General features: G+C 40.3%; 1 protein-coding gene across 2 annotated transcripts in view; it reads left to right on the forward strand.

Annotated features, from left to right (window-relative positions):
- The window catches only part of OCRL (OCRL inositol polyphosphate-5-phosphatase), a 46030-nt gene that overhangs the window by 16699 nt on the left and 6430 nt on the right, over positions 1–22901 (forward strand). Inside the window, exons 7-19 of one of the 2 annotated variants that reach the window (XM_031671354.2) lie at positions 277–397; positions 486–647; positions 1926–2027; positions 2556–2670; positions 3803–3919; positions 4024–4211; positions 6359–6470; positions 7819–7928; positions 9309–9444; positions 12735–12845; positions 13480–13645; positions 13898–14133; positions 21228–21251. In XM_031671354.2, coding sequence (XP_031527214.1) covers positions 277–397; positions 486–647; positions 1926–2027; positions 2556–2670; positions 3803–3919; positions 4024–4211; positions 6359–6470; positions 7819–7928; positions 9309–9444; positions 12735–12845; positions 13480–13645; positions 13898–14133; positions 21228–21251 — 1700 coding nt within the window. The remainder of the gene's footprint in view (positions 1–276; positions 398–485; positions 648–1925; positions 2028–2555; positions 2671–3802; positions 3920–4023; positions 4212–6358; positions 6471–7818; positions 7929–9308; positions 9445–12734; positions 12846–13479; positions 13646–13897; positions 14134–21227; positions 21252–22901) is intronic. The other variant, XM_072955754.1, reaches the window with a different exon arrangement.

A 22901-nucleotide genomic window follows, 5' to 3' on the forward strand; every position in this document is an offset into this window, starting at 1 on the left:
TTGTGCTGAGTCTTCTATAAATACTAGCTCTTATTATTCAGGTTCCAAATTAATGTGACTGACTGTGGTCTAGTTAATATGTCAGTGCTTCAGGGAGAAATGTGCTTCTCCCCCCAGTCTCAGTTATTGCTACCCTTATACCTTTCTGTTTGGTAACGCTGCTAAGCAAATATTGATCAAGTCAAAGCTGCTGATCAAAGCAAAGTCCTGTCTACCCTAGATAAGTTGAATGTTGTCTTTTCCCCCTCCTTTGACTCTGGGTTCTGTGTCCTTCAGGGTTTCTTGGATTTGAGGATAATTTTTCATCTATGAATCTGGACAAGAAAACAAATTTGCAGAATCAGCCTACAGGGGTTCATCGGGAACCTCCACCTCCACCCTCTTCCGTGAATAGAATGTAAGTCCTGTGTTGAAACATATTTCCCAAGTGGGAAACTTTTCTATTTAAGGCTATTTCACTTTTGAATTCTTTGTTTATTTGCTAGGCTTCCACGTGAAAAAGAAGCTTCTAACAAGGAACAGCCCAAGGTGACCAACACCATGCGGAAGCTGTTTGTACCAAACACCCAGTCTGGGCAACGAGAGGGTCTCATCAAACATATCCTGGCAAAGCGAGAGAAAGAATATGTCAACATCCAGACGTTCAAGTTAGTCTCTTTTCTACTTACTGAGGCTAAAAGTTAGTAGGTATAGCAGAAAGTGGTCTTTTGGTATTTAAGGTATTAATTTAATTAGCTTAACTAAGAATCAAAGCATAGTATGTACAACTGAATCATTATGCTGTACACCAGAAATTAATGCAACATTGTAAATTGACCATATGTCGATTTAAAAAAAGAAAGCATAGTAAAAAGGAATGGTGAGCTGTTTCAGGCCCCTGTCTATGCTGGTCAATAATATACACATCCATGATAATGCAAATTCCACATTTTCCCTTGGATTTTCTCATTACTAATGATATCACATCTACTCATGTTTCTGTCTACTCTTAGAGAACCAGAACAAGCTCACAGGTACTAGGGAATTGTCTCCTAGCACATTCCATAAGCAAGTGTGTTTATCTAGCCGGCTTGCTGGCAAAGTCCAACATTACCACTAGATATTAACCTACCTGCTTTGGAAAGTTAACTAAAGGAAGTTTCACTCAATCCTCTTGATTAGGAGATCTGTCTTGATTCTTTCCTCTATTATATTTTTCATTTCATCTTTGCTCGTTGATATCCTCTTTTCTGGACCCACTGTGTGTGGTATGTATCCCGATGTACAAAGCAGCAACACTGTTCTGTGTTATTTGCTAACAGCATGCACCCTTTTAGTCCAAGATTCCAGTCCCATCTGCTATCCCATTATGCCTCATTTCTAACTCAGTCATAACTACATCCCTGTGCTGAAACCTCCAGTTCTTCATATTCCCCACGATGCTTATATTTGTATGTAAACAGTAAAGACAGTCATGAGTTTTCCCTTCTGCTTTCCCCCTTAATACTGTATCTGTCTCAACAGAATTTCCTACACAGATGTCTTTGTAATCCTTTGGGAAGTAAGTTTTTGGATTTAACTGCAGCTCCTTATGGAACAGTTATCCGTATTAGGTATCCTTACAGCATGAAGATACCTCTTTCCCATCCACAAGCTCTCTCTTCAAGTATGAATTTGGATGGAGTTTCATTGAAAGGAAATGTGGTAGAGCAATTAAATTTGTGTTTTTAAAATAGAGACTTGGTTCCTTTCTGTAGGTTTACCTGAAGTAAAACTTAGAATAAGCCCCCTGCCTTTTCTTTCTATGTGCAAGGGGTTTTTGTGTGTATGTGGCAAAACAGTTTGAGAAATTATGTTGGCTTATTGTGAACATACCCTTGTATAGAACTTCCATTGGTTCACACTTGACCTTTGTTTTTAAATCATGTTTTGGTATTATCTATTAGATTTTTTATTGGAACTTGGAACGTGAATGGCCAGTCTCCAGATAGTGGGTTAGAACCTTGGCTGAACTGTGATCCGAATCCTCCTGATATCTACTGCATTGGGTAAAATACATGTCGGGAATTTCATTTTGGCTATATGTTTGGTGTTAGTTTACATGATATTTTGCCTTCCTTTTTTTTTTAACTATGTGTAAAAACCTACTGTAGACTTTATGTGAGAGTTAACTTGTGGGTCAGATTTGTGAGATCAGAAAGGAACAGACCTAAAATGATGTAACGAAGCATCTAATCCTCTTGAAATCCATAGAAAACTATATACTTCACAGAAACAGACTCGAGGTTAATTCCTACAGTGGCTATTGCTGGAATAGATAAGCAAAGGTCTGCTATTATCCCTTTTGGAGGTGTTCTTTGGTTTGTATTTTACATAGCCTCTGTGTATACTTGTGGGGGAGTTTTTCGAAAAGAAAGCTACTTGTCCTTACTGATCACCTGACTCAGCAGAGCAGTTCCATAAAATTCATCTCTCTCCCATTCCTTTTTTCACCTAATGGCCCAGAAAATGAAACAGGAGGTAGTCAAAAATAATTACGGGATGTGTATAGACATCACATCCTCTTGTTTTCTCAGATTCCAAGAGCTGGACTTGAGCACAGAAGCTTTTTTCTACTTTGAATCTGTGAAGGAACAAGAGTGGTCCTTGGCTGTGGAGAGGAGTTTGCATTCCAAAGCCAAGTATAAGAAAGTAAGCTGAATTTAATTATCTTTTTTTTTGTATACGACTAAATAGAATTCACTGCAAGTTATTCTGTTATCTATAGCTTGTTCCAAAAGAATGGTTTAATTGAATTCTTCCCCATGTGTATGTAATACTAGAATAGGACACACTAATCATTTTTACTCCTATTTCATAGAAAAAAATTTCCCTAAGCTTCCTGATCCTATAGTTTCATTGCTTATGTAGCTTTTCGGAGAAAAAAAAGAATTTTATTGTTCGCATAACCATAATTAAGTCAAAATGATTACATATAAGGTAAATGATTTGTTTAATAAGAGATGAAGATTGAAATTGCTCACTGACATGGTCAGAACTGGATGCTTTCCAGGAAAGCAGTTTGAAGCATGTGGGTGCATAGGGTAAGCTTTGGAACTGGAGCAAGAACAGAGTGTTGTGGAATTTAAATGAGCTCTAAACTTGGTTGTAAGTCAAGAGTAGAGTTGACTTTAGCAAGGTGGGCCAATTTGTTGGACTTTAGAAAGCACATGGAGGCTACGAGAAGAGTTATTTTAAGTACAAGGCTACCATACTAAGCCCTTTAAAAGGAGTTGTCTGTCTAAATAATTTTCGTCTACATCCTCTAATAGCTGATGTAGGTAATAAGACTCCTGACAATGTTATTCCTCTCATATAGGTGCTTGCCTAATACAGATTTTAGACATATTTCTAGTCCTAGTTCACAGACTAATAATAATCGGAGTAAAAAGGATTGCTATTTTATAAATGTTAATTCCTTAGGAAATTGTAAATTAGAAATTAGGAAGGAGAAACAAAAGGAACACGCTGAGATAGAGGCTTTATCTTTATTATTTGAATTTTTAATGCTGCCTACTCATGGTAGCCTAAAAAGTGATTAAAATAATGATTAGAGGTGAGCGTACTCATTGTCCCTGAAGACTTTTTACTGGTCAGAGACAGATTAGAGCTTTCCCAGAAAAATACTGTTTTCTCGTTATGGAGTCCAGTGGGAAATTAGAGGATTTGAATTCAGATTAGGGCATGGTTGTATCTTCTTGGTGGAAAATTAGTTGTGGGAAGTTAGCTATGTGGCAAAGAGTAGTATCAACATGAACCTTTTCTAACTCCCTGGAACTCATAGGTTCAACTAGTCCGCCTTGTTGGGATGATGCTCCTGATATTTGCCAGAAAGGATCAGTGGCGATACATCCGTGATGTTGCTACAGAAACAGTTGGAACTGGAATCATGGGGAAGATGGTGAGTTACTTTGAAAATGAGCTGGATTATGATTTATATCCATGTGAAGTTCAGGTGCTAGTTGTGTCTTTGTACTAACTGTGAATAATTACTCTTGCTAACAGGGAAACAAAGGTGGGGTAGCTGTGAGATTTGTATTTCACAACACTACCTTTTGCATTGTCAATTCCCATCTGGCTGCCCATGTAGAGGACTTTGAGAGAAGGAATCAAGATTATAAGGACATTTGCGCACGAATGAGTTTTGTGGTCCCAAATCAGACCCTCCCACAGCTGAACATCATGAAACATGAGTGAGTGGTTAAGTCTCCTTTAGCCTTTGTTTGTTTGGTTTTATTTATTTTTTTTGGTGGGGGGAGGTAATTAGGTTTATTTGTTTAAAATTTATTTTAATGGAGGTACTGGAGATTGAACCCAGGACCTAATGCACTGTAAGCACACACTCTACCATACTGAGCTATACCCTCCCCCTCTCCTTTACCTTTGAGTAGTGGGGCTGAGAAGAAATTAAAGGTGATATGAAACTATAGAAATGTGAAAAGTGAGAGATTACTGTTTAGGGGTTGAGGTCACAAAGATGAGGTGGGTGGGGTTGAGGAATAGCAGATGCATTGAGTCTGAGAAATTAGATTTATCATCAGAGGAAAGGTTAGTTCCATTAGTGGGCATATAGAGTAATGATGGGGGAGGTCTGTCAACTGGAGTCAATTTTTATTATTTCTTATTATAAAATAGAAATGTTCATTATAAATGTAATAAAAAGTAAAAGTAAAACTCCTTCATTTCTTATCTCTACTCTCCCCAGCTAGTCACTCCCTCCAAAGAAAACTATCATCAACAATTCTGTGTGTTTCCTTCTAGATCTGTGCTGTCCAGGATGACAGCCAGTAGCCATAGGTGGCTGTTGGGCCCTTGAAAGTAGGTAGTCCAAATGGAGATGTGCTGTAAGCGAAAACTATACACTGAGTTTAGTAGGGACAAATTGTACAATATCTCAATTTTAAAATATTGATTACATGTTGAAATGACAGTAGTTTGGATATACTGAGTTAAATGAAATTTGTTGTTCTTGCTTGTTTCTTTTACTTCTTTACATGTAGCTACTAGAAAATTTAAAATTTAATTTGTGATGTGCATCATATTTCTTCTGAATAGTGCTGTTCTAGACTTTTCTCCGTGCACATACAAACACACACATACTCATTATATAGGACCGTATTATCCTATTTATTGTGAATCTCTTTCCAAGCCAGTAAATATAGATCTACATTATTCTTTTTACTGGCTGTGAATCAATAAGAGTAGAGGTGGTGGAGACTTAAAGACACCAATGGATAATATGAAAGATTAGTGAAGAATGGGACTTAATAAGGGTAGAAACAGAAATCAGTTGAGGAATGGATTGTTAGTAGAAAATAATTAGTTGTAAGGAAATTAATACTAGTAATTGAAACCCTGAGAGAGTGATGAGATTTGGAACAAGTGGTTTGAGATGTGAATTAGTAGGAAAACAAAAGATAATTTAGGGGTATTAGAATCAGTAGAGAGTGGAGTAATTGAGGAAAGAATAGGGAAAGGTAGTGATGTTGGCCTATTTCCATGTTGTCTCAACAATTAGGATCATACGGAATTCTGTTTCACAGTGGTCAAACAAGGCCTTGACAGCAGTGGTCATAAAGTTGCCCTGGAATTCCGTAAATTTATTTCCCTAGGATTCCATAAACTTCATGTTACATTTAAGACTGGCAAATAGAGACTCATCTAGAACTTGAGACAGCTCACAAGAGAACCTGTCTTGCTGTGGTAATTTCAGGGTCTCCTCTGTGGGGCTCTCAGCACACCTAAGCGCCTGTTGCTGTGACTGGGGGCCCGAGGCTCCCGTGGCATGCCCTTCCCCATCCTGCCTGGGACTCGGACGGTGGATCTGGGCAGGGATAAACATCTTGGCTGCAGGAGAAAGCCCTGGACCAACATTTGCGAGTGAGCCCTGCCTGAGCGAGCTGTCACTTAGACCATGCAGAGTTTACTGGAGAGCCTGCGGAACATCAGGGCTCGGAGAGGCCGCAAACGTTCAGATTCTGTTCCCCTAGAGACCTGGCAAGCAGCCAGGCAAAATTTTGAAGCTAGTCCAGCAAACAAACTACACGCTTCTCTCAGGCAGTTAACTCCTTGGCTTCTGAACCCCACACATACACTGTATTTCCCTGTCTTTGTTTTCCATGTGTGGACTGCCCGCCCTCCTGCCTGTTTGTAATCCCTAGTCCCTTTCAGGTGTTGACAGTGCTTGTCCCCAAAGGATAGTTATAGCTTAAACCCCTCATCAGATAGTGATAAACGAATGCTTATCAGTAATCTGCCCATTTTTCTTCTCTCCATTCTCCTCTGGTTGACTTTTATGCTCATTACTGCTGCTTCTATTCATGTATTTTTTGATCCCCAGTGTTGTCATCTGGTTGGGAGATTTGAACTATAGACTTTGCATGCCTGATGCCAATGAAGTGAAGAGTCTTATTAACAAGAATGACCTTCAGAGACTCTTGAAATTTGACCAGGTCAGTAAATTTTTATTTTATAGGTACTTTCCTTGATAGCAGATACAGTTGTTAGGTGGATGAGGTAGACCCATGGGAGGTGTATCTTACTCTAGAAGTAGACGGAAAGGTCTCATTGTCTGGGGAAAACATTGTGACTGGTGATGCAGTGAATACACACAAAGTGGGCAGTGCTTTTATTACATGCTTAGATGGGAGGAGAAGAGATACCGTTAGTGATGAAAGTAAGTATAATGTTTCTTCGTTAAGTCTTTATCAAGGAGAGATTTCGGAGATCTGTATAAATGAGTTGGAGAACGGGTGGGGTTAATTGGAGAACACTTCCTGGAGGAAGTGGGCCTTCAGCTATGTTGATGTGGTTTGGCAGATGGAGCAGGGAAAGCTGCTCTATGATTACTTGGCAGGCTTAGCAACAGCTTGGAGGTAAAAGAGGGAGGCCCTGTGTGGGGCTTGGGAAGCACAGAGGAGAAGTTTGTCTGGGAAAAATAGCACACACAGTGGTCTAATGGGAACTGATTGAGAAGCTGGGGTTAGCTGGTTTATAGATGTTAAAACCTGTGGGAGAAGCATTGATTTGGTAACATTTATATAAAACTTGATATTCAGGAACCTAGTATTCTGTAAATTTGCCTTGGAACCTGGCACATGACTTGAATTTTTACTTCAGCATATGGATACTGGCTGCTAAAACTGAATGCTTCTTACTGAGGGAAGAAAATGTCTCCACTTGATTGGAATCTTTAAATCCTAATGTGAGACTTTTGATCTTCAGACATAGTCAAAATCCTGAAGTTTTGCAGTAGAATGGTTTTTACAGTGAGCCCTTCTTGGCTGTGTGTACCTTCACATTGAGGTTGGCTGGCTAACTTCTTTGCATTTCTTCCTCAGTCCTGCCTCCAAAGTGGGTACAGTTGGAGTAAGTTCTGAATCTTATGTAATACTGCTAAAATATTTGAGTGAGGGTAACTTTCAAAATGATCTCTAACTATTCACTGAATTTGGCTTCTGGAATTATCCATCCAACAGTTGTGTGCTTTTTTTTAAATTAAAATTGTGCTAACTTCAGGGAACTTATGATTATTCAGGTTTTGTTTTTTCATTTTACTCTGACCACTGTTAGCAATGAAAAGTTAGTAATGTACTCAAATAAGCATCCTTTCTGTGGGTAAGTTTAAGTGCTGTGGGAATGTCAAAATGTACTTCATAAGGCGCAGAAATTTTATGTATGTACTCTGACAGTTGTAAAAGATATGGAATCTAGATACTTAGAAATGGCTGATCAACCTGATTATCACGTATATTAAGATGGTGTTACCCTGCTTATGTGATACTTTTTTTCTATCTCTAGCTAAATATTCAGCGCACACAGAAAAAGGCTTTTGCAGACTTCATGGAAGGGGACATCAAGTTTATCCCCACTTATAAGTATGACTCTAAGACAGACCGATGGGATTCCAGGTAAGATAATGAGAAGCTCCTCATGGGATAGGTTAAGACCTGATCTTATTTCCATCTGTCTGTGTTGATGAAGAGCTGGGGAATGTTTAGGTCTCGCCAGAAGCAGATATAAAAACATAATGTCTCAGTGCTGTTACAGAAGACTTTTTAATTCGTGTGTACTCACAGGTGAGCTTAATACAGGGCAGTATTAACTGCTTTGTCAGGCTGTCGAAGTTTTCTGGGCCACCTGCAGTGCCTTATTTTTGTCACCTCAGCAGAGTTGCCCAAACTGTTTTTCAACTCTATCTCAGGGTACCAGAGGTGAAAACAAAGTGCCATTAAGGATTCTTCCAGCACAGCGGTTCTCAGTCCTGAGTACACATTAGAATCTCTTGGGGAACTTTTAAAAACAGCGGTGCCTGGGCTTGACCTCCACGGCTGCTGAAGAAAGCTGAGAACCACAGTCTAAGGGGCCCTGAGACTTCCTGATCACCCCTAGTAAAGTGCCCCTGACAGTACGCGCCTGGTCTTCTCCCTACTATTTCTTTGTTTCCTATGGTTTCCTAGCTGACTGAGCCCAGAAGTTTGAGAGAAAAAGAGAATCCCTGGACATATTAAGCTTCTTTAGCCTCAGAGAGAACTAGGGTGGGGTGGGGAGGAGTCTGTATCCCTGTCCTCTGAGGGAGCTGCTCAGCAAGTGAAAAGTGACTCTGACAGATCTTGTACACTTCGCCTTGTTTCTTCCACTCACCTGACTTGAGAGTCAACTGAAGAGCTACTGATAAGAACTTAGTGTCACCATCTGGATCGGGTGTACAGGTGTTGCTTTTTTAATAGAGTGATAAATAGGCTTCTCCCTTCCCCTTGGTATTCTTATGGGCTGTTAAATGTTCAGACTTGCATGCTTAGATGTTAGTTCAGCTTGATTAGAAGAAGCTAGACTTGTTCATAGAAGTCCAGGTTTAAAGAAATCTCTACCATTACCCATCTCCAGTGATTAAGCCCAGTTTAGGAATGAAAGATTGGGTTTTTAGATTTTATTAGTTGTCTATCTGTCATTGCATTTGATCAAGCAAATGAAGAAGTGTTCTGAATATAATCCTGACCTTCAGAGGGTGTTTTAAGAAGGTTTAATGAATTTGTTCATTCATTAGATAACTATTCACTGAGCACCTGCTTTGCACCAGATACTGTGTTAGGGGATGGGAATTCAGTGGTGAACAAGCAGGCACAGTCCCTTCACGGAGCTTGTGGTGTGGTGGGGAAGATGACAGTTGGGGTCATTAGAGAAGGAGAAGCATACAACAAGAGGGCCTAACTCTGGTCTGACCCAGTGTGGTAGGCATCACGTTCTTGTGTGGTATGGCCTCCTTCTAATTCCTTTTCTTTAATTTGCAGTGGGAAATGTCGGGTTCCAGCCTGGTGTGACCGAATTCTTTGGAGAGGAATTAATGTTAATCAGCTTCATTACCGGAGTCACATGGAACTGAAAACCAGTGACCACAAGCCTGTTAGCGCCCTCTTCCATATTGGGGTAAACACTTGTTTGTTCATTCATTCATTGGTTTGTGTATTAAGTATCTATTCTGAGAGCATTATTTAGGCTCAGAACAGATCAGTAATTCAGTGGGCCATAAATGTTTCCGTAACCAAATAATCATTTGCAGCATTGAGAAGTTAGTGCCCTCGGCCCTCCTAAATGCTATCCATATGGCTCTTAACACTCTAGGCCTTTTACTGACTAGACGTTTCTCATGCTGCATAGCGGCTGGTGAGTAACCTTAGCCTTCTAAAGTCATTATACGTAAAGAAGAGTTCTAGGCTAGATCTTCAAGGATGTAGCTTCTTACCAGATAGATAGTAAGGAGGGGAAGCCCCAAAAGAGAGGTCCAGGTGGAGGGGTGGGGACGGCAGTAGCTCAGACTGGTCAGAATACAGCATAATCTATTACCTTAAGAGCATATTGTTAGTCCTACTAACTTAACTAGATAGTAAAGTCTTCCCCTCCAGGAGCACAGGTTTGAACATTTTCTTTTACTCGATTGCATCCTGGGCTGTATTAATGGCCAGTTAGTTAAATTTTTGTCTCTGTTGTGAGTAAAGTTTTTGTTTTCATGTTGTGTTTTCTAACTGCGTGTTATTAGTATGCAGGTTATATCTTGGGATCTTGTTGATTCAATTTATTACAGCTAGTATATTCAGATTATTTCTTGTAAGTTTTCCAGACCTGTGGTCATGTAATCTGTCAAAATCTATATAGTGCAGTGCTTGACAGAATGGATTTTATAGCTAGACTGCTTAAATTTGTGTCCCAGCTCAACCACTTTCAAACTGTAACCATGAAAAATGTATGTAACATCTCCCTGTCCCTCAGTTTCCTTCTCTATAAAATGAGGATAACAATGGTACCTACTTATGAGGATTAATGAGGTAAGACATGCAAAGAGCATAGCAGGGTAAATTTCTTTCCTCTGTGTATATGCTGATTTTCTTGGCTTCTGAGATAGGTTATCACCATTATGTCTTATCCTACTACTGTCTTAAAGGGGAATGACTTTGGGGCATTTCCTTTATGTACAAAGTTAGTTCTTGCTCTTAGAATAGATTCTAAATTTTATTGAGGCAATCATGACTTTTGTCCATCTTGAAATATTTTTATTGACCTATAGTTGGTTTACAATGTTATGTTAATTTCTGGCATACAGCATAGTGATTCAGTTTTATATATAATATATATATATTATATATATATATGTTCTTTTCCATATTCTTTTTCATTATAGGTTGCTACAAGAGATTGAATGTAGTTCCCTGTGCTATACAGTAGGACACTGCTGTTTATCTATTTTATGTATAGTAGTTAGTATCTTCAAATCCCAAACTCCCAGTTTATCTTTCCACTCCCTGCTTCCTCCCTGGTAATCATAAGTTCATTTTCTATGTCTGTGAGTCTGCTTCTGTTTTATAAATAAGTTCATTTGTGTCATTTTTTTAGATTCCTTATATAAATGGTATCATATGGTATTTTCCTTTCTCTCTCTGGCTTACTTCACTTAGTATGACATCCCCTTTGTTATTTTTAATGTACATTAAGGGTTATGATCATGATAACCCACTGAGAAAAGCTTTGATTTTATTGGGTTACCACTCCAAATTTTGGACTGTTGGGCTTGCTATGATTGGAGGCTTTAAGAACCATGTTATATTTTTACCACTATTTGCATCAGTGACTGTTAACAAAAGGGACCAAGTGCTTGGTGACCAGTTAACTTCAGAAGACTTGCTGTGGGCTGGCCGAGATTGAGCTGAGATGGGGTTTCCACCACTGCACTTGTAGGTGGGGTCTGTTGTATTGGTCCTCAGACTTTGGTGGACATAAAATTGCTGAAAGAGCTTTAAAAAATGCAGATGCATGGATCCCACCCCCTGCAGATTGTGATGAGTGGACCGGGGCATCTTTGTTTTTAAGACCTGCCCAAGTTGGTCCTGTTGCATACCTGGTGTTTTAGAAAAGGTCTTAAATGCTAGAGGTCCACATATCACCTCCGCTCTTAACTGTGGCCGTGGGCAGCTTAGTCAATCTTTTTGTGTCTCAATATTCTCCACTATGAGAAGAATAACCCTTGCTTTGGTATTCTCACAGGTTGTTGTGAAAATAAGATGGCCTATGTAAAATACTCTTTGAAATAAAGAGCTGCAAAATGTGAAAGTATTTTAAAAAGTACAAAATTCCTTCCAAGCTAACACTGCAGCAGGGACCCGGACACGCTCGGGGTTGCTTGCTGCTCAGCTCCCGCAGCGTTGTGGTACAGACGTGTGAAAAACGCCCCGGTCTGTGAGGCGCTGGCCTCAGCTTTGCTGTTCTTATTTTCTGCACTGGCTTTCAAGCCTCTACTGCATGCATCAGTCTTTTCTTAAAGTTGATTTTGTGAAGTTTTGTATTCTCAAAAGAAACTGGGATCTTAATAAATGAAAATGCTATGTTAATTATGTTCATTTGGGGCATCAATTTGCATAAAGTTTTAATAGTTAAAAAACACAGCTGTATCAGGAAGCTGAGCATGCTGTGTCAGATGGGAGGTTTTTTTGATCTGTTAGTCAAGATGACTTGTTTGTCTGTTGTCATGCTTTTACTCTAATCTGGGACATTTTGTATCAGCTGTTTTCTAAAATGGCCGTAGGGTTTATTTACTAGCAGACCTTTATCATTATATAACCTGAACATTGATATTATGATTCTTGGCAGTGTGCGTAACAGCTAATAGAGTTAAATGTGTTACTCATTTTTTTCTGCTGTTTCAGAACTTTTATGATCATTCTTAGAAACAGTCATAGGTAGGTTTTGACACTGTCAATTTGTGCAGCGCAGGAAATAATTTTTAGCACAATCGTCACATTTTCTCCACCACCAAATAACAATGGAACAAGAAAATATTCTTCCCCAAAATTTATTATTGCCAAGCTTCTTAGCACAGAGATTTAACTTTTCCAAAAAGTTAACCAGTTAACTTTATCTTTCTCTTCAAGTGTGTGATTCTGTCATGCTTAGTTTAATTTATGTCTGTTTTAATGACCTTTTAAAATGGTTAGGCTCTTAGAGATATATACATTGAGAGTACATAAGACTAAAATAAGGATCTGTTTGGTTTTTTCAGGTAAAAAGTTGTGGATGGACGAGATTTCAGGAAGTGTTTGAGGATGTTGTTTGAACCACAGTTTATTTGAAATCGTTTCTAGAATGACTGGTTTTAAACTGTTAGGTAATCTCAAAGGAAGGTGAGCTCGGAGCACATAAGACTGAAAAGAGGGCTCGTTTTCTTTCAGGTGAAGGTTGTGGATGAACGGAGGTATCGAAAAGTGTTTGAAGACATTGTACGCATCATGGACAGAATGGAAAATGACTTCCTTCCTTCCTTGGAACTCAGCAGGAGGGAGGTGAGCAGAAATACGCGGCCACCCGTCTGCTGACTGTCGTGGTGAGCACAGGAGACACCATGTTAGTAGGAGAAGGCGGCACAGCGAAGTGATGAGGGCTGTGTGGGCCCGAGGCAGACTGCCTCTGTCCCAGTCCCAGCACTGCCGTCTAGTAGATGTGTGACCACGGGCAGGTGTCTTACCCTCCAGAGGCACACTTTCTTTTCCTGGATACAGGGGTGGTTGGGAGGATTACCCAAGTCAGTACCTGTGAAGCTCTTCGGACAGTACCTGGCACAAAGTAAGCCCTCAGATGTTAGCCACTCGTATTTAATGTTTCAGAGTTGCTGGTTAATTCCTGTCTCAGGAACCAGGACTTGGTCATGGGATGAATGCCCTGACCCGAGGTTGGGTTATCCTCTTAGGATCCCAGGAGCAGAGTAGCCTAGAAAAGTAGCAAAAGCTGCCTAACTCCTCCTCTGCCGTCGTGAGTATATAGTACGTGAGAGGGGATGGTGGATAGCTAGCTCATTGGTGAATGCGTACACCTGGTTGATAATGACCTTATTCTTTATTCATATTCTCTATGGAATAATCCAACTGACTTACCTCCCCTACTAGTGATGCATGGTTGTGTCTGTCTGTTATTCCCCAGTTTGTGTTTGAGAATGTGAAGTTTCGGCAACTGCAAAAGGAGAAGTTCCAGATCAGCAACAATGGACAGGTTCCCTGCCATTTTTCTTTCATCCCTAAGCTTAATGACAGCCAGTACTGCAAGCCATGGCTTCGGGCTGAACCTTTTGAGGGCTACTTGGAGCCAAGTGAGTGTTCCCTTTACCATTGTCTCTGCTTGCGATGTACCATCTCCCATCCCCTCCCTTTAACTTCTTGTTTTCTAACCACACGTCTCTTACCTTCACTGTTATTATATAGGGGCTCCCTCTTTGGGGTATCCCATCTCTCCTTCATCACTTGATGGTTTTTTTAGAGTACACGTCTTCTGTGGGTTCTCGTCCCCTTTTTGTTTTTCCACTGGAAGTTTCTGGTACCATATGGCATCTCTTACATTTCAGATGAGACCGTGGACATCTCCCTTGATGTGTATGTCAGCAAAGACTCTGTGACCATACTGAACTCAGGGGAAGATAAGATTGAAGATATCCTTGTCCTTCACCTGGATCGAGGCAAAGATTACTTCTTGACCATCAGTGGAAATTACCTCCCAAGTTGTTTTGGTACATCCTTAGAGGCTTTGTGCCGCATGAAAAGGCCAATCCGAGAAGTTCCTGTTACCAAACTCATAGACTTGGTAAGAGCATGCTAAGATATGAATCTCCTTTAGGACAGAATTTTCATAGTACTTAAGTGCCGGCTTCCTTGTCTCTGTGCTTTCTCTTTTGTCAGGGCTACGGGAGGGGATGGATGGCAAGTGATAAATAAGAATAAGAATGTCACTTTACTCTAACATGCCTTTCACTGGATTAAGCCTAAAAAGAAAGAGGAGAGGGTAATCTGTAATTGGCTCTTGTCAGGAATATAATATAATAATACGAAGTTCACTGAATTAGATTACAGCCTCCCTTTTCAAAAAGATAATGCTTGCTTGTTACTCTCCTCATACTTTCAAATCATTTTTGTATAAATTAGCATGTAGGTGAGGTCCAGGAAGTGGAGCAGGGCGGTGTTATCCTCATTAAGCGTATGAGAAAACTGAGGCACAGAGAAAATAACTTGCCCAAAGTGGAATACGTTAGTGATGAATCTGTCACCCAGATTTTCTGACTCCCCGTCCAGAGCTGCTCACAGCATCATCCTGCCTAATCCAAGTCAAACTTGGCTGCTTGTTGGAGCCTAGACCATAAGTGAACCTCAGAGTACCTGTCCCAGGACCCCCAGGGGTCCTTACACAAGCACAGGCCCCTCCACCACTCACCTCTGGCAACAGAATCAGAATCCCAGGTCGTGAGACCTGGGGATCTGCATTTTATCAGCATTCCAGATGATTATAATGTGCATTGAAGTTTGATACAAGTTTAATGTGACTCCCTTAAGAAAAGAAAGGAAGAGGATTTCCCTTCCCCAGCACCAAGCTATAATATCAATGTTCTTGTGGAGGAAATGCTTCGTATCTTCAGGAATGTAAATTTATTTAGTAATAAATTCATCCTATGAAGAACCTTTCTTCTAAAAGAAAATATTGTCGGTTTTGTATGCAGACCCCTTTGGGCTATCAAAGTATATTCTTGGCCTTTTACCAAAGAAACTTAGCTGACATGACAGCCCTGTGTTATCATCCCCGTTAGCATTGACGTTGGTCCTTTCAGCCTAGCCGAGCAGTGATGGTGTCATCTCGCGGGGAGGGCTAGACCGGCAGGCAGGCTGCTGGCTTGTCAGAGTGTGATCTGTTCTGTTGCCATGGAATTGTTTTAGCGATGACTCAGATGGCAGATTAAAACTCTTGAGTTCAGTCCCAGCATTCTTTCTTGGAATTATGACTGAGCTATTACCTCTGGTTGAGAGAACCAATTTCTTCAGAAATTCATATCCTGACATTCTGTTATTTTTCATGACACTTATTTTTCCTTCTACCACCATATTCCAATCTTTTAAATTTACTATTTTGCCTTTTAGAATATTTTCTAAATGAAGTTGTTTTCCCCTTCCCTCCATCCCAAGCATAATTTCCCAGCTTTCTGTTTCCCGACTTTCATTATGAAAATGGCAGATGTGCAGAAGAATTGAGAGAACAGTACGTCAACACCCACATGCCTTACACACATATACAAACATATACTTTTTTTTGCTGTGCCATTTGAAATTAAGTGGTGATGTGTCACTCCACCAGTGAACACTTTGACCTGCCTCTCTTAAGAAGAAGTGTCACTTCTATATAAGCACAATGCCATTATTGACACCTAAGAAAACTAGTCCGTCGGTACTGAGATTTCACCAGTCATCCCTGTCATTTCTTTTATAGCTTTTTTAAAGCCAAGATCCGATCTGGATTCATGCAGTACATTTGGTGAGGTCTCTGCAGTCTCTTTTAGAGAACAGTTCTCTCATTTTTTTCCTTTAATGACATTGAGTTTTAAAAAGTCCAGGACAATTATCCAGTCAAGGATCTACCATTTCCTAAATTTGTCTGATTATTTCCTCCTGGTACTTTTTAAACCTATCTTTTTGTGCTTCCTCCTCCCACCTTGTTTCCTATAAACTGGAACCTCTTGGTCAGAGTTGGCAGAGGCATTATACTACCCTTTACTGTAGTTGTCCCATATGAACTAAAGTGACTGGAAGGAGGCTCAACCAGCATAAACAATTTTATTTTATTTAAAATATTATCAGGTAATTCAGCCACATTTGACCATGAATAGGAAGTAGCCAAAAATTTTAGTGGAGTTAGTGGCTCTGTAGGAAGCCCTTTTCCTTCTTTTTGTATACAAATGATTCAAAGTTTAAAAAAGTAGAGCCCTGATCATTTTTTCATTACAGAATTGCTGAGTTGTTTTTAAATTGTATGTGTGTGGTCACCATTTATTCTGTTAAAGCTTCTATTTTGTAGGATTTAGAGTTCTGATTCTTTTCACAGCCCGTTGCACTTAGTTATTATTAAATTCCTGTATCTCATTGATGAGGAAATTATCCACATTAGTGCAGGGCAGTAAACAAGAGATTGAAGATTGTCTGTACCCAGGTTGTAATACCTTCCCACTCTCTTTTGGCTTGATTTTGGCCTTCTCAAATGCTTTCTTAGGTTTGTTTGTTCATGCTTATTACAAGCCCCAAGATGATATTTCAGATCCCGTGAGACAATGCTGTTCATAATGGTACCTGTTGTCCTCTTTTGTGTTATTTACTCAAAAATTTGGATGAAACCAGAAATGAGTTCAGTGCTTGTGTTGACTGTCCATGTTCTGGTTCAGGAAGATTCTTGTGCTACATGCTATTCCCCCCAAGTGCAGAGTGAAGTAACTGGCATAAGTCCTTTTCATTCTTCCTGCCCTGCTCAATGACAGTGACTGCCACGACTAGAACTGTTGGGATTAGCACAAGTGGCAAACAGAGGAGAATTTTGTTCTTTTCCAGAATTTAAGATAGATTTTTCTGGTTTATTAACTGGCATATCAAGTAGCATATAATCATCAATATGTATTCATTGTACATTGTATACGAAGTATTATGGAGTTTATGTGGGTTCTTGTGATTTATTGGTGATGAAAGTTTACTTGTATGTACAATATGGCTAAATTCTAAATCAAGGTTAATGGGGAGTTTGGTTAGAGATAATCTAAACATTAACCATCTTTACTGGCTAATGTCCAGTGTGTTTGGTAACTCAATATTCTGGAAAGTCATTTAGAATAAGAATTTTGGCGCTTATAATTTATATTAACTATAGATTCCTTTCCTGTGCTGTTTACTCAAGCCCTTATATGCTATAAAAGCTTATTGATTGATCAGCTAATCTCTGTGAAAATCAATCTCAGAATCAGCCTGTTTGGCTTTAGTGAATGTTTGATGCATATAACATTAATATGACTAGAAATAAGTTCAGCACACAAGAATAAAGTGGGCTAGGAAAGTAATTTGGAGTTTGTCATAGAAGTATTTTAAGTCAAGTCCAAGTTTTTAAGAAACATGTATTAATATACTGGGTGAGCAGGCTCTTCCAGGCATGGGGACATCATGAATAAAGGTTAGAAGGTGGAAGTGAAAAGACCACTTATGAAAAAGTGTAAGATTCCCCTGGGGAGAGTAAAGGAGAAGGATAAGGTGTATGAAGCTGGAGAACTAGGATGGGAGCAACAGATGAGTTTATCCTGGAGCCAGAGGGCATCTAGAACCATCGGAAGTCTTTGATGTATTCTATGAGGTTGTAAGTTGGCACAGTTGGAGGAACATTCTGGTTTGCATGTAGACTGGACTAGTGGAGAGGAGACCAGGCTCGGACCCACCAGATCTAGTTAAAGGTTTGGCTTGTAAATACAGAGATGAAAAAAGTTGACAGATGGATGAGGGAACAAGCTATATTTGCTTGGGGGCATGTTTATTAGGAGGTCAATATCAAAAATTTGAAATAACAGAAATAATTTGGTGATTAATTTGTCCCCAGTCATTCCCTCCAGTAGATGTTTACTTTGTCTTACTGATCTGACCACAATTTTCTTACCCTGTTAGGTGTATGCTTTCTGTTGCTTTTTACATTTCACATTAATGACCTCTAGAAAGGTCTAGAACTTCAGTATCTATTCAGTTTTCTGCTTTTGATTTTTAAATTTGAATCTGCCTCCAAATGATTCTTTTATACACTATCTTGGCTTCATTTACTGCTAGGAGAACTCCTCGCAGGGTGGCAGTTATGTGAAGAATGATTTGCAGCATATTCATAGGTGCCAGGATTGCCCTGCTGGAGAATCCTGAACTCTTGCCCTTTTGTAATGTGATGAACACGTAGCCTTTTGCAGAGAGTAGGGAAGTCAGTGGAACTAAATGATTAGTAGCAACCTCAGGAGAATGCTCTTTATTAGTGGGGGCTAAGTGATATTTCTGTTTTCAGAGTTGAACCTAGTGTTGAAATAAATATGATTTACATCTACTGTCTGCCTGGAGCCAGAGAAGTAACTCTCAGTGTAAATCTGCTGCCCCTTCCTTCACCAGTGTCAAAGTCCTTTTGATTCTTCATTCAGAGTTTTCTCTTGTATCCATTCATTTTTTTAAGATGCTGTTTTCCCATTATTAGTGAAGGTACTTACTCTCCTGCTTGACCTACCTCGGCAGCCTTTTAACCGTTCCCTTCACCTCAATTTCCCTAGCCTTCTGTTTTTCCTCTTCAGGGCTCTCAGACTGATCTTTCTGTAGTAGAGCTTTGGGGCCTATCACTTCCCTGCTTAAAGGTAGACATGTGGCTCCCCCAGGCCTGCTGAAGACATTCCAAATTGCTTTACCTGTCATTCATGGTCTCGCAAAGTCTGACTTCAGCGTACCTTTTTAGATTTATTTCCTGCTGTTTTTCTCAATATCCCTCCATGCTCCCCACGAACCAGATGACTAGCTTTGCCCTAGTCTCACCTTGTGATTTACCTTCTCTCCACCTTTGTTTCTTTCTGCCCTCTTCCACTTGTAACATCCCCACCCCATCTCTACCCTTTAAAATCTTGTGACTCTTTTAAGGGCTAGTTAGGTCATGTCTCCATTGTGAAAAGTCCCCTGACAGCCCCAGTTGAAAGCCATCTCTCCTTCCTTTTAGCCCCTGTTTTTGTTTGTTTGTTTGTTTGTTTTAACCATTTATCAAGAACTCATATTGGTGAATTGGAGTACTACCAGGCCATAAATTCAAGGCCTCCTTACCTCAACTCAGTTGGAAACCCAAGTCAAGGACCACGTCTTTCCCTTCCATGTAGCCTCATTTTTCATACCCCCTCAACCCCTCAAAGACATTTGGCCCAGTGCCTAGCACTGGTAGATGGTCACTGCTCAAAGGAAACCTTTTCGAGGGCTTGGTCTGACAGGTTAGTGTATAAAGACGCTGCCTGGTGTTACTCATCATATCATGTGGCGAGTATTCATGGAGGGGAAATAGAGAAGTTGGTCAGACAGGCAGATTCTCGACATGTTAGTAAGTAGTACTAAATCTTAAAAAACTGAGTTAAATTAGATGTTTGGCACTTAGAATTAACTTTCATATTAAAAAGTGATTACAGTACTATAAATATTGTATACTTTATGAATCACCATTACTCTGATTATTTTTATTTCATTTTATATGTGGTATTTAAAAGTCTAGGTGAACCTACAAAAGCATGTTTAATTCATAATGTATCTAATAATACCAAAAAACCTACCCATCATACGTAACAGTCATTTAGGGGAAATGCATTCAGCATTACTACTTGGAATGTGAGGGAACACATCCTTCCCCATGTCCAGCCTCCTGCACTTCTCTGGTGGTGAGATCAGGATTTCTCCTTTTACTACCAGCCCGAGACGTAGGATTTATATTGACGCTCTTGGTGGCCCACGGCAGATTGGGAGATGCCAGTTGGGAGGTGTGGGGAGCTTTGAGAGACTCAGGCCTGCTGCTGGCATCCTGCACCACCACTGCCCCACCTGCCCTGGGTTTTAGGCTGCTTCCCTGTCCCTGTGGGACAAAGGTTAGTATCCCTGTTTTAGAGATGAAGAAACTGAGGCTTTATGAAGTTTAGTAACTTGCCTGAGGTCTGTACGAAAGTAATAAGACGTAGAATGAAGATTTGTCCCCAGGACTGTCTGACAGCAGCGTCTGTACTCTTTCCACTAATCATGCTGCCTTGTAACCGTCTTTACCTGCTCTGGAGTAGAATACATTCTCTTAGCTTTCCCCTGCCTGTCTGTCCAGGAAGCAGTTTATCCTTTTTGAGTTATCAAAAGGGAGCATAGTGGTAATGACCGGGGAATCAATCTGACCAGAGTTCTAATCCTGATTCTGCTGCTTAATACCTAATAGTGTGACTGCCGGCAAATAATTTCATCTCCCAGAGCCTCAGTTTCCTCATCTGTACAATGGGACTAATATCACCTTACTCACATGTGCAGCCTAAATGACATTGTGTAGGAGCCATTTGCACAGTTAATGCTACAGGGCAGATGCCCTCTAAGTGGTGGCAGTTGTTATTGTTCTGTTGTTGTCATTGCGCTGTAATAATAACACAAAAGACAGAGACGATTAGAAAGGTACCTTGTTCCCTCTGCCCTGCTTCTCTTTTTTCTCTTACGCCCTATAGGAAAGCACAGTAAGGGATAATGATAAGTCTTATGGTTCACAAAGGTCTGAAATGAAATGAATTTGCATTTCAGAGAGACCTCCATTTCTGGGGACTCTAGGGACCTTTGAGGAGGGGAGTGGGATCAGGGAGATGGAAAGGAGTGTGGGATACTGCTTAGGAGGCTAGCTAGGGTGAGAGGCGAGGCAGTGGACAGAAGAGAAGCCTACCATTGCCTCCCAAATGGCCACTGTTAGGCTCATAACCCTGTTCTTCCATTGAAGTGGCCCGCGAGTGAGGCACGTGCTGTGTAGCCGCAGGGCCTGCCTCTAAGCAGCACGTGGAAAGGAAACATCAGTGGGCATTTGGCTGGGTCAGCTGGCAGCTGCCAAATGACACAAACGTCTTAGGACTGCACATGTGTGTTTCTTGAGTGATAGTCTCAATAAACTGCATAAAAATTTAATATGCATAATAGAGAACTTTGCATATGTGTGTTCCATTTGCAACAATCATGACTTATTTGAAGAATTTAAAGCTGTTTAAAGTGTATGTATCTAGTAAGCTAGTGCATTCTAATAATACTGATCTATTTCTAATTCTGTAAATTAATTCTAATCATTTTCTATCTGTCAATGACTTTCTTTTCCTGCTCTGCTCTCAGGAAGAAGACAGCTTCCTAGAAAAGGTATGCGTTTCCCTGTGCTTGATTCACACTTAACCGTGGTCCCTGGAATTTCCCCCTAGGCTTTCCCATATCAGAGACCCCTGACTCCGTGAGAATCCCCTAAAGTCCTGCCAGCTGTCTTTAAGTGTGTCTGAAGTACAGGAAAGATATCTCCTGCACCAGTCCAGTCGTTGAGACCCAGTACGTAAAAGCAATAGGACTCAAGGTTACAGATTTGTATTTTTGAAATGAGAAGTGATTAAAGAGCTGTTTTGATGGATGTGAAAGCTCAGAAGATGAAGGCGAGTACGGCTCAGCTGTTTTCCATTTCCAATGATAGTAAAACCAGAAGTGAATTCCTGTTGCATTAAGAGTGATTTCAAATGCAACATTGTAAACTGACTATACTTCAATAAAAAGAGAGAGAGACCACAAAAAAAAAAAAAACCAGAGTGATTTGGGAGTAGTGATAATAATAATTAATTACTGAAAGAATATATAGAAATATGGTCAAGAAATAGAGTGTAAACTAGAACCCCAATGACATCATAAGGGGTCATGTGGAAGAGCCCCCGTCTTCATTTTCTCCATCCTAATAGATGAGACAACTAAGGCCCAGGACAGTTGGAAAACTCGCTAAAGTCAAACTGCTCCTGACATCGGGAGAATGGGGCAGAGGGGACTGGAACCCGGGTCTCCTGGATACCTAGTGAAGGAACCAATGAAACCCTCCTCCTGTGGTGCTTTGCTGCCTCTCCATCTTCAGGCTGGAGGGTGCCTGGCTCCACACAGAGCCATCCACTTGGAAAACATTCTTAAAGCACTTTCACACAGTCTCTAACATGACCTCCCCATTTGGTGGAGTTTAATGCATTATGATGGAGGGGATGGCGTCCTGTTTTTGTGCTTTAGTTATTAGCAGTGACGTTACAGTGTGAGCTTATCGGGCACCAAATGTATCCCATTGCAAGAAGACAAAGTGTGCCTGGTTTCCCTTTGAAAATTAGAGTTCAGGATAATTTGTGGACTTCTTAAAAATATTATTTCTTGTGCATAATCTTTCTCTAGACTTCAGAGATGCAAGTATGACATTTCATATCACACGAATTTGCAGATGCATAGTGGATGGTGTATATAACCTACCGGCATTTTATTAACCTTTTTAAACCGCTGAGGATTGAGACGGCTCTGCTTCCTAGCCCTTCTCTGTTAATAGCAGGCCGTGTTCTGTCTTTTCATCCTAAACGGTGCCGTGTGTTGCCTCAGTACAGGAAAAGCACTAATTGGATGTCAGACTTTTTTTTAAGTACATGAATCAGTGCTGAATAATTTATATGTGGTAAGTTTGGAGGTGTCTGCTAAAGAATCTGTACATGTGTTGCATTTGGTCCAGCAGGTGAGCAGAGTGCACTGTGGACAGTGTTTTGGCTCGGGTATCATGTGTATGCCTGGGTTTCATACTTGGAACCAGAAAGAAGTTAGTGGATGAGCCACTGATAGACGTTCTGGGCGCTCTAGCGACTGTGAATATTACGTGATAGAATCCCAGGGAAAGAGAGAAAGGAAGCAAAATTAATGCGAAGAAGATTTTAAATAGTAACCAACTGTCGTGCTGCCTTCTCTTCCTTATTCCTTTAGAAAGGCAAGGCGGCTTTGAAAGGTCACCCGTGC

Source organism: Vicugna pacos, chromosome X (genome assembly GCF_048564905.1).
Source record: "Vicugna pacos chromosome X, VicPac4, whole genome shotgun sequence".
In the NCBI taxonomy this organism is placed as follows: domain Eukaryota; kingdom Metazoa; phylum Chordata; class Mammalia; order Artiodactyla; family Camelidae; genus Vicugna; species Vicugna pacos.